We start from the raw sequence: 16,037 nt of genomic DNA, 5'->3' as shown, positions 1-16,037 counted from the left end.
CTCCCTCCCCATTCCCACTCCTGCTGTACTGCCTGCCGTTGAGGAAACCCTCCATTCTTTCCCGGTGTCCTCATCCCAGGGGAGGCAGTTACCGGACAAAGAGAAGGGGAGACCTAAGGGGGGGGGTACTGTTACGCCTAGCGCTCCGGGTCCCCGCTCCTCCCCGGAGCGCTCACGGCGTCTTTCTCCCTGCAGCGCCCCGGTCAGTCCCGCTGACCGGGAGCGCTGCACTGTTCTGGCCGTTGGGGATGCGATTCGCACAGCGGGACGCGCCCGCTCGCGAATCGCATCCCAGGTCACTTACCCGTCCCGGTCCCCTGCTGTCATGTGCTGGCGCGCGCGGCTCCGCTCTCTAGGGCGCGCGCGCGCCAGCTCTCTGAGACTTAAAGGGCCAGTGCACCAATGATTGGTGCCTGGCCCAATTAGCTTAATTGGCTCCCACCTGCTCCCTGCCTTTATCTAGTCTCCTCCCTTGCACTCCCTTGCCGGATCTTGTTGCCTTAGTGCCAGTGAAAGCGTTTAGTGTGTCCAAAGCCTGTGTACCTGAACTTCTGCTACCCATCCTGACTACGAACCTTGCCGCCTGCCCCCGACCTTCTGCTACGTCTGACCTTGCTTCTGCCTACTCCCTTGTACCGCGCCTATCTTCAGCAGTCAGAGAGGTTGAGCCGTTGCTAGTGGATACGACCTGGTCACTACCGCCGCAGCAAGACCATCCCGCTTTGCGGCGGGCTCTGGTGAAAACCAGTAGTGGCTTAGAACCGGTCCACTAGCACGGTCCACGCCAATCCCTCTCTGGCACAGAGGATCCACTACCTGGAAGCCGAATCGTGACACTTAGCTTCATAATATTTATGTCTATATGGTTTAGAGGATATTTCTTAGAATAGCAAATCCAAGCTGGACATCTAGGAGAATCAGTGAGTCCCTTCTTACTCTACAACAAAAATAATTGACAGTTTAATTTGTGAACACACTGATACAGGAAAATCTGTCAATTACCCAATGTGGGTGGGATAATCAGGACTCATTCGATTACTGTCTCATCCTGTCTCATCTTAGTCAGGAGGTACTCTAGCTTTTTACTCTTCTAAACTACATAAATCTATATATCATGGAGCTCAGCTTCTCTCTTTCTATCATATGCTACTCTTAGATGGGCCAATATAATTAACTGGACGGATTCTCTTTCAAGGGAAAGTGTCATCACTTTCATGTTTCTGGAACGACAAGTCAGCAAGCCAGTGGCTTCTGCCTGCCCTGTCAGCCCTGACTAATCTCTCCCTATATAATAGAAAGAACAAGGTTAGAGAAGTAGAGAAAATTTGCTGGAGCTGTCCTAGTGACTCCTGGTCCAGTCAGCTTAAAATTGACGACAGATTCCCTTTAAATAACTAAACAGTGGGGGGGGGGATGTATTTAGTCAGCCACCAGTTGTGCAAGTTCTCCCACTTAAAAAGATGAGAGAGGTCTGTAATTCTCATCATAGGTATACTTCAACTATGAGAGACAGAATGGGGTAAAGAATACAGGAAATCAAATTGTAGGATTTCTAATGAATTAATTGGTAAATTCCTCAGTTAAATAAGTATTTGGTCACCTACAAACAAGCAAGATTTCTGGCTCTCACAGACTTGTAACTTCTTCTTTAAGAGTCTCCTCTGTCCTCCACTCGTTACCTGTATTAATGGCACCTGTTTGAACTTGTTATCAGTATAAAAGACACCTGTCCACAACCTCAAACAGTCACACTCCAAACTCCACTATGGCCAATACCAAAGAGCTGTCGAAGGACACCAGAAACAAAACTGTAGACCTGCACCAGGCTGGGAAGACTGAATCTGAAATAGGCAAGTAGCTTGGTGTGATGAAATCTACTGTGGGAGTATTAGAAAATGGACGACATACAAGGCCACTGATAATCTCCCTCGATCTGGGGCTCCACGCAAGATCTCACCCTGTGGTGTCAAAATGATCACAAGAACGGTGAGCAAAAATCCCAGAACCACACAGGGGACCTAGTGTATGACCTGCAGAGAGCTGAGACCAAAATAACAAAGGCTATCATCAGTAACACACTATGCCGCTAGGGACAAGCAGTGCCAGATGTGTCCCCCTGCTTAAGCCAGTATATGTCCAGGCCCATCTGCAGTTTGCTAGAGAGCATTTCGATTATCCAGAAGAGGATTGGGAGAATGTCATATGGTCAGATGAAATCAAAGTAGAACTTTTTGGTAAAAACTCAACTTGTCGAGTTTGGAGGAGAAAGAATGCTGAGTTGCATCCAAAGTACACCTACTACTGTGAAGCATGGGGGTGGAAACCTCACGCTTTAGGCTGTTTTTCAGCAAAAGGACTAGGACGACTGATCTTTGTAAAGGAAATAATGAATGGGGCCATGTATCGTGAGATTTTAAGTGAAAACCTCCTTCCATCAGCAAGGGCATTGAAGATGAAACGTGTCTGGGTCTTTCAGGATGGCAATGATCCCAAACACACCGCCTGGGCAACAAAGGAGTGGCTTTGTAAGAAGCATTTCAAGGTCCTGGAGTGTCCTAGCCAGTCTACAGATCTCAAACCCATGGAAAACCTTTGGAGGGAGTTGAAAGTCTGTGTTGCCCAGCGACAGCCCCAAAACATCACTGTTCTAGAGGAGCTCTACATGGAGGAATGGGCCAAAATACCAGCAACAGTGGGCCTCGTTTACTAAGAGGGTCGGGTTTTTACTAGTGGGAAAAGTTGTTTCAGACTTGTAGGATTCCTTTCTATTTACTATTGGGAAAAGTCAGGAACATTTTCTGACCGTCTTTTTCTAGGTGGATATTTCCAGCCATTTATCCACAGGATTTTCTGTGAATTCAATATTAAATCGGTTGGGTTGTGAAACCACACCCATTTTCGGGCCTACCACGCTCCCTTTGTGACAGACCATGCCCCCTTTTCGGCTTTTCACAGTGCAATTTCGGGTTTGTTGGATCTTTCAGGCGCACATTGGCGCACACTGTCGCAGACTGGCGCAGATATGTCTCAGACACTCTGCGCCGAAATAGCCAGACAAAAACTGGTCAGTTTCAGCTTAGTAAATGAGGCCTAGTGTGTGAAAACCTTGTGAAGACTTGAGATTTTGTTATTGACCAAATACTTATTTCCCACCATAATTTGCAAATAAATTAAAAATCAGACAATGTGATTTTATGGAATTTTTTTTCTCATTGTCTCACATAGTTGAGGTATATCTATGATGAAAATTGCAGGTCTCTCACATCTTTTTAAGTGGAAAAACTTGCACAATTGGTGGCTGACTAAATTCTTTTTTTACCCACTGTATACTGTAGCTTTTCATTTAAAAACTAAAGGAGAGCTAATTGGTAATTCAGTAACAGAAGGCTTTGCATACTAAAAAGTATGTAAGTTTACTAAAAACAACTGTGTGATACTTTTGTAAATAACTTTTTATGGCCCTATTTTCAGATGTTTTTGGGCTACAGCAAACGCTATAGCCCAAAGAATGTCTGTTTGCAAACAAGGCTTTTTTCCATGCCCAAAAGCACCCAAAATGATGTGCAAAAACATGGACATACTATATTTTGGCACATAAACGGCCCAAAAGAAGTCCATTGCACTTTATTTTATGGCCATAACAATTATAGCTGTAATATTAAACTGTGTGCAAACAAAGTCTTTGCCTATCAAATTAAATAAAATTCAGTTGGGCAAAAACAGCAGTGGAACAATTTGTCGTTTGGTAAAGCACAAGGCCTCTAGACTGATACCTGATAATTCATTCATCTTTTAAATGTCTTTCCTAATAATTTTATATGTATCCTTTTAATTGTATAATCATATTTTATAGAATATTAAAATATATCACATGCTGCTATTCATAATCTCAATCTTATAATTTATCTGTATGAAAAAAATACCTTAGGAATTCCAGATGAAGTCTGTGCTGAATGATGGATGGCTGGCCTATTGGTTGCCAATGGGTCAGCTTCTACAACATTTCCTGCAATTGGCTGGTTCACCTCAATTATTTGAGGAAGATCCAACTAGAAAATAATAACAGTCATACTATTGATAAGCACTTCTGTGAGACCATAGTAATATTTGTCAGTGTATTACATATAAAATGATAACATTTATAGACATCTTTAAAGGGCTATTCCAGGGGGAAAAAAAGTTATATATTATATATATATATATATATATATATATATATATATATATATATATATAATCGACTGGCTCCAGAAAGTTAAACAGATCTGTTAATTACTTCCATTAAAAAATCTTAATCCCTCCAATAATTATCAGATGCTGAAGTTGAGTTGTTCTTTTCTGTCTGGCAACAGTGCTCTCTGCTGCCATCTTTGCTTGTCTCAGGGACTGCACAGAGTAGAAGAGTTTTGCTATAGGGATTTGCTTCTACTCTGGACACTTCCCAAGAAAGGTGTCATCAGAGAGTACTTAGACAGAAAAAAACAACTCAACTTCCGCAGCTCATAAGTACTGAAAGGATTAAGATTTTTTAATGGAAGTAATTTACAAATCTTTTTAACTTTCTGGAGCCAGTTGATATATATATATATATAAAAAAGTTTTTCCTGGATAACCCCTTTAATGATTTCCAAGCTTTATAAAATGAGGAAGCTTTTCAACAGCAGACAACATAGCTAAACAGTAAATATAATAATTCACTAGAAAATTTATATTATAACACACGTTCAAAGTACCATTGTTTCTGTTTCAAAGTACAGTCATACCTGAAATGCATTGTTTGTGGGTGTTGGGGACATGTTAACTGAAAGACCAGGAGAAGGAGCAAAGCGAGGTGAAAAGGAAGTAGATGAGGAAGAAGAGCTGGTGATGTCATCATCAAAGGAAAAAGTGTCAGAAGATGAAGAGATCTGGATCTGGTCTAAAAAGCAAAAGTATTTTTTATCTAGGGGAAATTCTGTTCTTAGTTTTATTTATTTTTGTTCTCATAAATGTATATAGATACTAGTTCATATGGTATTCAAGTGAGAACTAAATAATCACATTGTCAACTAAATTCTCATCTCTGTTAAGATAACCATACATATTGGATACTTTCCCTTGACAGAAGAAATATTGCTACTCAAGCAATATTGTGTTGCTCTGATAGTCAAGCATAGATCACAGACAATGTCCAGAACACTCTCCAATAGAAGTAAATAAGTCATGGTGTAGCTGCATTAATGCTATTAAGAATTTCAACCCTTCTTTCAATAAGGTGCTTTGTCAAGGAGTCAGAAAAACACTGAACTTCAGGAAGACAAAGGTCAATCAGGTGGCAATAAATAACAAAAAGAAAGCATGTAAACTATTAAAACAGGAAGACAGTCAAGAAACATTGAAAAAAAAGCTATGTGGAAAAAATAAAATATTGTATGTAGAAAACTGATAAGGCAGCAAAGCTGGAGACAGGGAAACATTTTTCCTAAACAGAGTAACACTAACCCCAAAAAGTTTTTACTGTATTCAGAGAGAAAATACCAGGTAAAGTAAATTCTCCATTAGACAAATAACAGAGTCCACGTACAATTCACCAGTATGTTTTTTAGGAAATCAAGTGATGTGATAGATAAACCTTTATTTGTACTGTTTAAACCCATCCTGAACCCCCCCCCCCTCACATGTATTCCCCTCTCAGTACCTATACTACAAGTCACTTTTTTTAGTCCCCCTAGGAAACTTGGTAAACAATCATTTAAAATACATATCTATTGCATTGATTCATCAAACTGACGTTTTGCTAGTACTATGGTACCGTACATACTATGAGATGTCAGTAAGTAACAGGCTCAATTATAGGAAACAGAGGGTGCTTATTAATGATACAAAGTCTAGTCTAATTGGGTAACTGTTGCTCATGTGGTACCACTGGGGTCAGTTTTTGGCCCTACTTACTATAACTATAATTCTATAATATATGACCTTGTAGAGGGATTGTAGGGAAGTATTGATTTTTGCAGATGATACCAAACTGTTTAAAGCTGTTAACACAATAGAGGACAGTACATTGTTATAAATGGATCTGAATAGATTGGAAGCAGAAGTGGCAGATGAGGTTTGGAGAAAAAAATCATGCCATGGAAAACCATATGGGAAAACTTGGGTAAAGTTGACATGGAAAGGACTTAAGAGTTTTAGTTGACAATACATTTAACTGTAGCAACCAGTGTCAGGCAGCTGCTGCCAAGACACATACAATTATAGGGAGCATCAAAAGGGGCATGGATGCACAAAACCAAGAAATAATATTACCACTGAACAAAGCATTAGTCAGTCAATAATAAGGAAGTATCCCCTATGTCTACACTAAAAAGAGTTTAAAAGGGGCCTTGATACATATCTGTACTCTTGAGTCCCACAAAACAAACTATATTTGTGACTGTAATTGGACCGTGATCTGTCCACTGAAATCAATAAAAAAATAAAATAAAAAGCTCTTCTAACCTTTTACTCCATTTTTTATCCCATTTGCCAGAGGGAGGATATTTTTCTTTACAAGTTCTAAAGGTCCAGGACGATGTAAAATTTTTTCATTCAAATCTTCAGCCAAGCGGGCTTTTTTCTCTTTAAGCTCATCAGATTCATTTGCACTATCTATAACATAATATATGATATAGTATACATTTATTGTGGTCACACGATATCCAGTAAATTGTACAAATGAATGGAAAACCCATTGTTCCTTATAATTATCATGCAGAAAAGCAATCTTTAAGTGAAACTTTAAATAATGAGGAATTATTTGTAGTACAACATGCATGATCAGTTCATTGGGCCTTAGTATGCTCAGTTTGAAAAAGCTCTCTGAATTTTATTGCATTTGTTTATGTATTTATTTATTTTTGCATACGCAGTGTAGAATAAGCATTTATGAAAGAATAATGTAGGCTCTAGGCTATGCCTTGTGCATAGTATTGTTGAAAAAAGACATATAAACATCAAGTTCACCCAATGGAGGGAGAAGATGTTGATGAAGGGGAAGCCAAAATAAGGAGAAATCCAGCATCCAGTAAAACTTCCCTAAAAGTTATTTTCCTCCAAATGAAAAAATTATGAGAAACCACAATCAATCCAGCACTTTGTGTCCAAAAACTGCTTTATTCCCACAAGAAGTAAATGCACAACACACTTAAATTATCCAGTACTCACAACATCTAAGCACTGGATTATTCAAGTGTGTTGTGCATTTACTGCTTGTAGGAATAAATCAGCTTTTGGATCAATTCTGGTTTCTCATCTGTTGCTTCAGAGGCACAAGCTGGGTGTGGATCTGAGCACTGCAGCTTATTGTATGTTTCAAAAGAATGCTCACAAATATATTACACATCCCTGTCTTGAAGAAAGGTAATACTATGTCCTAGGTGTCAGCACAGTCTGCACTTTGTTTTGTTTAAGGGTCTGGGTAGCTTTAGAACAAAAGTTTTAAATTCTTGTATAAGCATAATCTTCTCTTATAACAAAGAGGCAAGGAAGCAATGTATATCTGCATGTCATAAGATACACTAGACAATCTGCACACAGAAAAAGACAGTGTGAGTCAGGGGAGTTGTAATACTCTGCACCTATTCTGTGTATGGATTCTGTTTCTATATCACTGCACTTATGGTTTCTTAACTAAGGCAGAAATTATCTCTTCTATGCATGGGGGGCAAACAGATGGAGGGCAGAGATGGGTGGTGAGGAGGAAGGGTCTGGAAGCTGCCAGGAGGGAATCAATAGGTAATTATGTATTTATGTAGTTCACAGGAAGTCAGCAATTTATGGGAGGCCACATCCTGTTGCACATGAAAGCAAGTCATTTTCTGGTGTTCTGGGTGGTGATCACATGACCCAGCTGTCAAAATGAAAAAATAATCTGACAAGGGTAAAAGATTTTCTGAAATTCTTACTTGTTTTGGGAGGGGGAGGTTTATAGCCCATGAGACTCATCTAGTTGTTTTTCGTTGTTTGTTTTTTGTTTCTCTCTGCAGCACAACCATGTTCTCTACCTTCAGAGATCAGTAAACATGACATCACACACCCATCTCCCAAATGTGTTAAAAATAAATCCAACCTTCAGAAAAAGGCATCTTCACAGCAGTCACTTTGTGGAGTTTGTTCTGAGTCTTACACTTCATGAAATCCTCAGGCTGTAAAGCAAATTACTGTAAGTGTAATTCTATGAGATAATGAATAGAAAAAACGGTATCTTTAAATAATGCTGGACATATGGGACGCTGGTCATTAAGAATCATACAGTGTTACATATCTATAATGCTGGGAATTAATTTCTATGTGGAAAAGTGATTCCTAGAATTCCTATGAAATGTACAAGTAGCATTAAACAGGGTTCCACTAGGCTGAGCAGTGAGAATTATTCTGGGGGAATCTGTGCATGTCCCCATTTGCATCATATACTCTGTTGTTATCATTACACATTATCAAAATATGAGACCACCACTTGTTCATATTCACTAGTGTTTCCAGCCTGATGGATGAACAAACAATAAGATTGCGTAATTTATTATTGACAGTGTTTTCGTGTGTGAAAAGATATCTTAGTATTCTGAATTGAAATTAAATTCAGCAGTACCAATAATTCTAATTCTATAGACAAACCAATTCTTAATCAACATTTTTAGATCATGATTATTACTTTGGGACTGATTCTGTATTTTGTGTTATTAAACATAACTAGAAGAAGAAATAAAACTCAAATGTCCTGAGAGTATTGGTATAATATTCTGTTTAGCATCATTCACTGTAACATTACTATGGCTCAAATTGTAAGGACTCAGTCTGGTCATTTGTTTTGCCTTTCTTAGGCTATGTTCACACAGTGTATTTTCAGGCATGTTTGAAATAAAAAAAAAATGTGTTCATAAAATCGTGGAATATTTTTGTCAGTGAAGGTACTTGGTGTCAGTATACTCGAAAGTAGTTGTCTGTGCACACAGGCCCACATTTATCATTGTCTTTAGACTGTTTTTTGTGTCTAAAAAGGGGCAAAAAAAAAGGAGCAAGCAGGGTTTTTTGCACCTTTTTTTGCGCCTTTTGGTTTACACATTGCTGCTGATTTTGAGTTGCAATCCACTGATTTTGGCAATACACATGATATAGAAGGGTTTTATCAACTGCGCCTTTTTGTGAAAAGGAGCAAAAAAGGTGCAAAGCCACTGAAAAGTCTCTAAAATTACACCAGCCCTGATTAGCTTAGCTTTTTGATGTATGTGAAGAGAGAACTTTCAGAAAATGTGACCTGCACAAAATTTATCAAATGCTCTTTGACCATTTAATAAATTTGGTGTTCCTACACATTAACAGCACACACAAAAAAAAAAGTGTAAAAAATGTTTCACTTACACTACAATGATAAATGTGGGCCACAGTATCTAAAAAACAGATGAATTTTTTTTAATCTGTAAAAAAAAGTGACATGCTAGCAGTGGCGTAGCGATGGGGGTGCGGGCCGCATCGGGTGACACCAGCCTGATGGGGTGACACCATGCCGCTCAGCACCACCTCAACCCCTGCCCCCCCATCCGATAGAACATCGATAGCACCCACCTGTTCATTAGAACCCCTATTACTCTAGCCAACTCCCCGTCTCTGGCGGCCAGCCCGGGTCTGATGAGGGACGGAGAGGAGAAGCACTGGGCAGGCCAGGTGAGTGTGTCTGTGTGTGTCTGTCTGTGTGTGTGTGTGTTGGGGGTGGGGGACTATGCTACCTAATGTGGGGAACCTGCTACCTAATGTGGGGAATCTATGCTACCTAATGTGGGGAAACTATGCTAACTAATGTGGGGAAACTATGCTAACTAATGTGGGGAAACTATGCTAACTAATGTGTGGAAACTGCTACCTATGTTGGGGAAACTGCTACCTAATGTAGGGAATCTGCTACCTAATTTGGGGAAACTATGCTACCTAATGTGGGGAAACTGCTACCTAATGTGGGGGAACTGCTACCCACCTAATGCTTCCCCACCACCCCTGGAAATAGCACCCTCGCTATCCACCAGCAGCACCCCCCCCCCACCAGATTTGTATTCAGAGTGTGCAGTATGTGGCAGATTTATATCCAGAGGGTATGCTGTGTGGAAGGTTTATATTCAAACAGTGCAGTGTATGGTAGTATTATATTTAGAGGATACAGTGTCTGGCAGGTTTATAATAATAATTGTTTTCAAATAGAGGATCAGAATCCGCTGACATAATGAGGAGCTATCTGGGCGTCACATTCTGCAGAGAGAAGATTTAGCTGGAACAAGTCATAGCGGTATGTTCCTTCTAAATTAGATAAGGAAAGACTATAGAGAAGACGTTACCTGTAGTCACTGATATCATTGTGTATTCTCCTCACTACGTCCTATCAGAGCTGGAGTCACTTGTAAGTTCTACAGTTATGATGAGTGAAACTACAACTCCCAGCATAACCTTACCACTACTTAAGTCATTCTGGGAGCTGTAGTTTTAAATGGTGAAAACTTCTTAAGTGCTTTCTCATTCTGTGGCAATTGGTATATTTGATTATTATACTGGAATTTTTCACAATGCGCTACACCACTGGCTATAAACAGGCTAAAAACTTACTTTGGAGGGGGGTGTATGGGGTGACACCATTTTCTACCGCACCGGGTAACACCAACCCTAGCTATGCCACTGTGCATGTAAGTAGATGTAAAAAATATGCTTGTTTGTTTTTTTAAATGTACTGTGTGCACAGACAACCACTTTCCCACAAACTTAAATAGAGCATATTTCTTAAGCAAAAGCGGACACAAATTTCCCACAATTTGATCCCGCCATATATATCACTTTGAGGTAGGACTAATGTTTCACATGTTTTAAATTGCACAGTAATTGACTTACAAAGACATACAAGAAAAAATTATTTTAAATAATAGGCTTCCAACATTTATAGAACAAAGAGAAAAAAAATAGGATACTTACTTTACTTTGTCCCAAAGTTGCATTTTGCTCTGGGAAATTTGTATGTGTTTTATTGACCGCTAGGAGGATAATAAAAAATGTGTTAGTTGTTTCATTAGAAAAAGTGGACCATCCCGTTCTGACATTTCTACTTACTTAGCAATTACTTGTTTTCTGCATAAAATAACAATGCTGGTGTATCTGCAGTGTGCTGTTTCCAGAAATGTATGAATAAATAACATCTGGATGTTACAATCCTCCTTTTTAATAGGGCCTACACCCGTGACAGAGTATGTAGGTATATGCTACTTATAGGCAGGACAGATGCAAAGCAGAAACAGCAACACCACTATTCACCATAACGTTTAAAAAAAACATTTTTATTTTTTTTTACTATTTTGATGTGGACCATGATCAAGTATATAATCTCTCTAGGTAACATATTTAAGGCTTGGGGATTTTATATCCCATTTATATAACTACAGTCACTGTAAAATTTTTCACATTTAAAACATGCTACAATATCTCACAGGAGGCATAAAACAAGGACACTGCTCAAAATAAAGGGAACACATCCTAGATGAAGAGCACAGGGCACCGGTGGCAAATTTGCCAATCTTGGTGTTCTCTGGCAAATGCCAAACATCCTGCATGGTGTTGGGCTGTAAGCACAACCCCCACCTGTGGACGTCAGGCCCTCATACCACCCTCATGGAGTCTGTTGCTGACCATTTGAGTGGACACATGCACATTTGAGAGGTCATTTTGCAGGGCTCTGACAGTGCTCCTCCTTGCACAAAGGCAGAGGTAGTGGTCCTGCTGCTGGGTTGTTGCCCTCCTACGGCCTCCTTCATGTCTCCTGATGTACTGGCCTGTCTCATGGTAGCACCTCCATGCTCTGGACACTAAGCTAACAGACATAGCAAACCTTCTTGCTCAGCTCGCATTGATGTGCCATCCTGAATGAGCTGCACTACCTGAGCCACTTGTGTGGATTGTAGACTCAGTCTCATGCTACCACTAGATTGAAAGCACTGCCAGCATTTATAATTGACCAAAATATCAACAAGGAACCACTCCTTTATTGGAGGTGTCTTGCTAATTGCCTATAATTTCCACCTGTTGTCTGTTCCATTTGCACAACAGCATGTGAAATTGATTGTCAATCAGTGTTGCTTCCTGAGTGGACAGTGTGATTTCCCAAAAGTGTGATTGACTTGGAGTTACATTGTGTTGTTTAAGTGTTCCATTTATTTATTTATTTTGAGCAGTATATGTCTCTGCAAATCAGGCTCACCACTCATGTGCCCTAACTTAAGGTTATCTTAACATATAATGTATACAATATTAACAGGCATTTATATAACACTTTGTGAAAAATTTTCTATTTGTCTACTCCTGTACAGTAACTTCATCAGACTTGGTCGTATCACTGACTTTTGTGTGCAAGTACAATTTTTGATGTTACAGGTTTCTACAGCAACGTTTAAGAACAGTACCTGACGAATTAGTCCAGAAAGTTTTCTGGTAACCAATCTCATAAGTGTTGTGCCCGACTACGGCCATGATTCTCAGGAACCTGACCTCTATAGTGTATCTGGACTACGGAGCAATACATGGACATTTGTATAAATATGCCATAGAAATATTATTTGCTCACCGTTATGCACAAGGGAAATAATTTTGGTCCTGCACTAAAATTGTTCTAGTATAATAAAATTTATATAATTTGTTGTACACCAAAAAGTCATAGTGTACCATGTTTCTGATGTCTGGTAGTTTTCTTGTAGGAGTTGTCCTGAAATAATCAGGAGAAGCAACATTTCACCCCATCACCAACATCATGTACAGTCAACAGTAAAATCGAGTACTAAACATAGTCATAAGTACACAAAGTCATGTTTCACATAAAGTAGGACTGTAAACTCACAACCATACATTCCATACAAATGTCTAATATGTCTAAAATGTCAAATGTGATATTTCTTGTGTCCTCCTGCTCAGGATACTTCGCTGGCCAGAAGGTATTTCTGTTACCCACAAAAGCACATATTAAAAAGTCAAAGGTAACAAAATGTCAAATGTAATCTAAAGAAAATGTCTAGCATAAGAAAATGTCTAGCATAAAAATAACTAGTGTTCTGGGGAGAAGTGTGTAATGCCAAGGGACCCCAGTAGCCAAGGCATTGGGCAGAAAACCTCAGGCAACCCAATCTGCCAGTGTTATGTCTTAGTAATGTATAAAGTGTTGTTATGCATAGTAAAATTTCATAATATGCATAGTCAAATGTCATAGTATGCATAGCCATTGTCTATTGTTATGATATACCATAGTCATAGGTATGTTGTCATTATTATACATAATCCTTGTTCTCCAATAAACCTTATTCTACATTATACAAGTCTACCAGAGCATGTGTAGATATTGATACATAGACTCTATTGTGTTATCAGTTCTTGTCGACTAAAACAGCCTGGAAATGGACATTGGATAAAACACAAGCTGTTTTTTGCGTCTTTTTTTGCGTGCATTCTGGTGGAGCATTTCCTCCAGATGTGTATGTTTCGGTGTACCTTGGAGTGACATACTTAGTAAGCACAAATTTATTAACTGCGTACATTTTATTTACCTGCAGAAATCTTGCGCAATGACCATATTTTTAACGCAAATATAAGCCATCTTGGACTGAACGTAGCAAGATGCTCTAAATCATCGATTTCAGTTTTCAAAGAGTGAAAGTATGAGGAGATTACTATATTTGCCTGCAATTTATGAATCTCATTGGGCTTGATTGATAAATTTAGCACATCTGCGCATAATTTAGAATTCGGCAAAATGGGTAAACTGCTTCTACCATAAACAAATAATGATACATGTCCCCCCCTGACTTTAAATTTTACTGAATGAAAATTACCAGCAGTTTTTCCTCTGAGCTCAATAAAATTCACTATTAAAAATATGGCCAAATTTTGATCTGTTTGTGAAGTGTCAGTGTGTAAACATAGTGTTAAAAAAAGGTCCTTCAATATCTATGGCCTTTATTGTTTTATCAGTATTCAGATAAATTAATGTATTATATATATTTCTTATATTTAAAGTGTAACTGTCATTAAAAACATCTTTTGATGTGTAGATCAGACATGTCAAAAGTTGCTGATCGCACCAGCTTAGAGATCTGTACATTTCTCTGCATACACTTCTGGTCGGGGAGCGAGCACAATGCTGCCTGCTTCTGTGGTTAATAGCTCATGATTGCAGCGGGTCTAGGGACTGAGACCAAGTGCTATGAACAACTTTTCACATTTCTGATTAAGGCTGCTTTCACACTCTAGAATTCTCTGTTTTAAAGATCCGTGATAATGACCCGTTAACAAAACCATTAAAAACGGCCGTTACAAAATCCCAAAGTCCTTGGTTAATGAAGTAATAAATAGAGCATGCATTATTTCTCCAATTACTTTCTCCCATCACAAAATAACTTCCGCTATTAATAACGTGTTAAAACCGATAATGTAGAAATCCCTTAGACTATAATGGGATTTTGTAACAGCCGTTTAACGGACGTTTTTAATGGTTTTCTTAACTGGTCATTATAACGGATCTTTAAAACTGAGAATTCTATAGTGTGAAAGCAGCCTAACATGTCAAAAGGTGTTTTATATGACCGTAAATTCTTCAGCTAACCCGGTCACCAGAAACTTACATGGCATCAGGTTCCGTTCGGACATTTGTTCTTGTGAGCGACGATGTTGCATTCGCAATTGAAGAACTGAAAATAAATATTGATAAACATTATCAGCAAATCAGATCACAACATGTTATGATGTATTACTGTATGGCTATTAAAGAACCGCAAACTCTAGTCATTTTACATTTGCAACTAGAAGATTAATAAAAATATTTTTGCGACATATTCTGTATAATTAAAAATGTATGTATTTAAATATTTGCTCATTCTGTGCTTAGGAGTTCAGTGGACAGTCCTACTCACTGATTGAAAGCCTTTCTTTATGAGTGTGTCTACAGAAATAGCTTTTAATCATTTAAAGCATTAATGTAAAAACTCCAGTGGAAAATATATATATTTTTTTTTAAATCAACTTGTACCTTAAAGTTAAACAGATTTGTACATTACTTCTATATAAAAATCTTAAACCTTCCATTACTTCTCAGATGCTGTATACTCCTAGATTTCCTTTCTATCTGACCACAGTTTTCTCTGCTGACACCGCTGTCCATGTCAGGAACTGTCCAGAGCAGTAGAGGTTTGCTCTGGGGATTTGCTCCTACTCTGGACAGTTCGTGACATGGACAGAGGTGTCAGTAGAGAGCACCGTGGTCAGACAGAAAATACATTCAAAAAGAATAGAAGATAAGATGCTGTCTGACAACAGTACTCTGTGCTGTCACCACTGTCCATGTCAGGAACTGTCCAGAGCAGTAAAAGTGTTACGGAGCTGGATGTGGATCCTCTAATCTGTGTGGATGATGATATGGACTATATCGGGGAGCAGAGTCTAAGGTGCCGCTGGTCTTCTTCAGAGCCTGCCACAAAGCAGGATGGGCTTGCTGCGGCAGGCAACACCCAGGTCGCTACCCCCCGACACGGTTTGACCACACAGGTAGCTGGGCAAGGCAAGGTACCAAAGCATAAGGCAGTAGCGTTGTCAAGAAGGTCAAGGCAGGCAGCAAAGGTGCAAAGTGAAAAAACATAGCGGGAAGGTCTGGATACATGGGTAAGGAAAACAGGCAATATGGAATGCTTAATCTCAGGTTAGGGGCACTGAAGATCCAGCAGGGAAGTGTGAGAGGTGCAGGGACTTTATAGAGAAGTACCAGGTGTATAACTAATTATGGGCGTACTGGCCCTTTAAATTTCAGGGCTCTGGCACGCGCGCCCTAGGAGACAGGGACCCATGCGCTGGAGCTGAGACACAGTGGAGGAGGCGGTAGCAGAGCAAGGTGAGTGACGGGCTGGGATTTGCATGCAGACGTGTCCCACGATGGGAATCCCAGCCTGCCAGCAGCCGGGGACACGGGGACAATGCGCTCGCAGCCGGTGCGTATGGCCGGAGTGCAAAGTGTGATA

The 16,037-nt window shown here is 39.5% G+C and overlaps 1 protein-coding gene across 1 annotated transcript in view; it reads right to left on the bottom strand.

Annotated features, from left to right (window-relative positions):
- The window catches only part of LOC130293205 (myocardin-like), a 45,775-nt gene that overhangs the window by 13,092 nt on the left and 16,646 nt on the right, over window positions 1-16,037 (bottom strand). Inside the window, exons 3-8 of the mRNA XM_056541707.1 lie at window positions 14,652-14,717; window positions 10,969-11,027; window positions 8,090-8,165; window positions 6,488-6,630; window positions 4,764-4,913; window positions 3,924-4,049 (exon numbers count right to left, since the gene is read on the bottom strand). Of these exons, the coding sequence (XP_056397682.1) occupies window positions 3,924-4,049; window positions 4,764-4,913; window positions 6,488-6,630; window positions 8,090-8,165; window positions 10,969-11,027; window positions 14,652-14,717 (620 nt within the window). The remainder of the gene's footprint in view (window positions 1-3,923; window positions 4,050-4,763; window positions 4,914-6,487; window positions 6,631-8,089; window positions 8,166-10,968; window positions 11,028-14,651; window positions 14,718-16,037) is intronic.

Source organism: Hyla sarda, chromosome 10 (assembly GCF_029499605.1).
Source record: "Hyla sarda isolate aHylSar1 chromosome 10, aHylSar1.hap1, whole genome shotgun sequence".
NCBI lineage: Eukaryota > Metazoa > Chordata > Amphibia > Anura > Hylidae > Hyla > Hyla sarda.
This window is presented reverse-complemented; position numbering and strand designations above follow the sequence as displayed.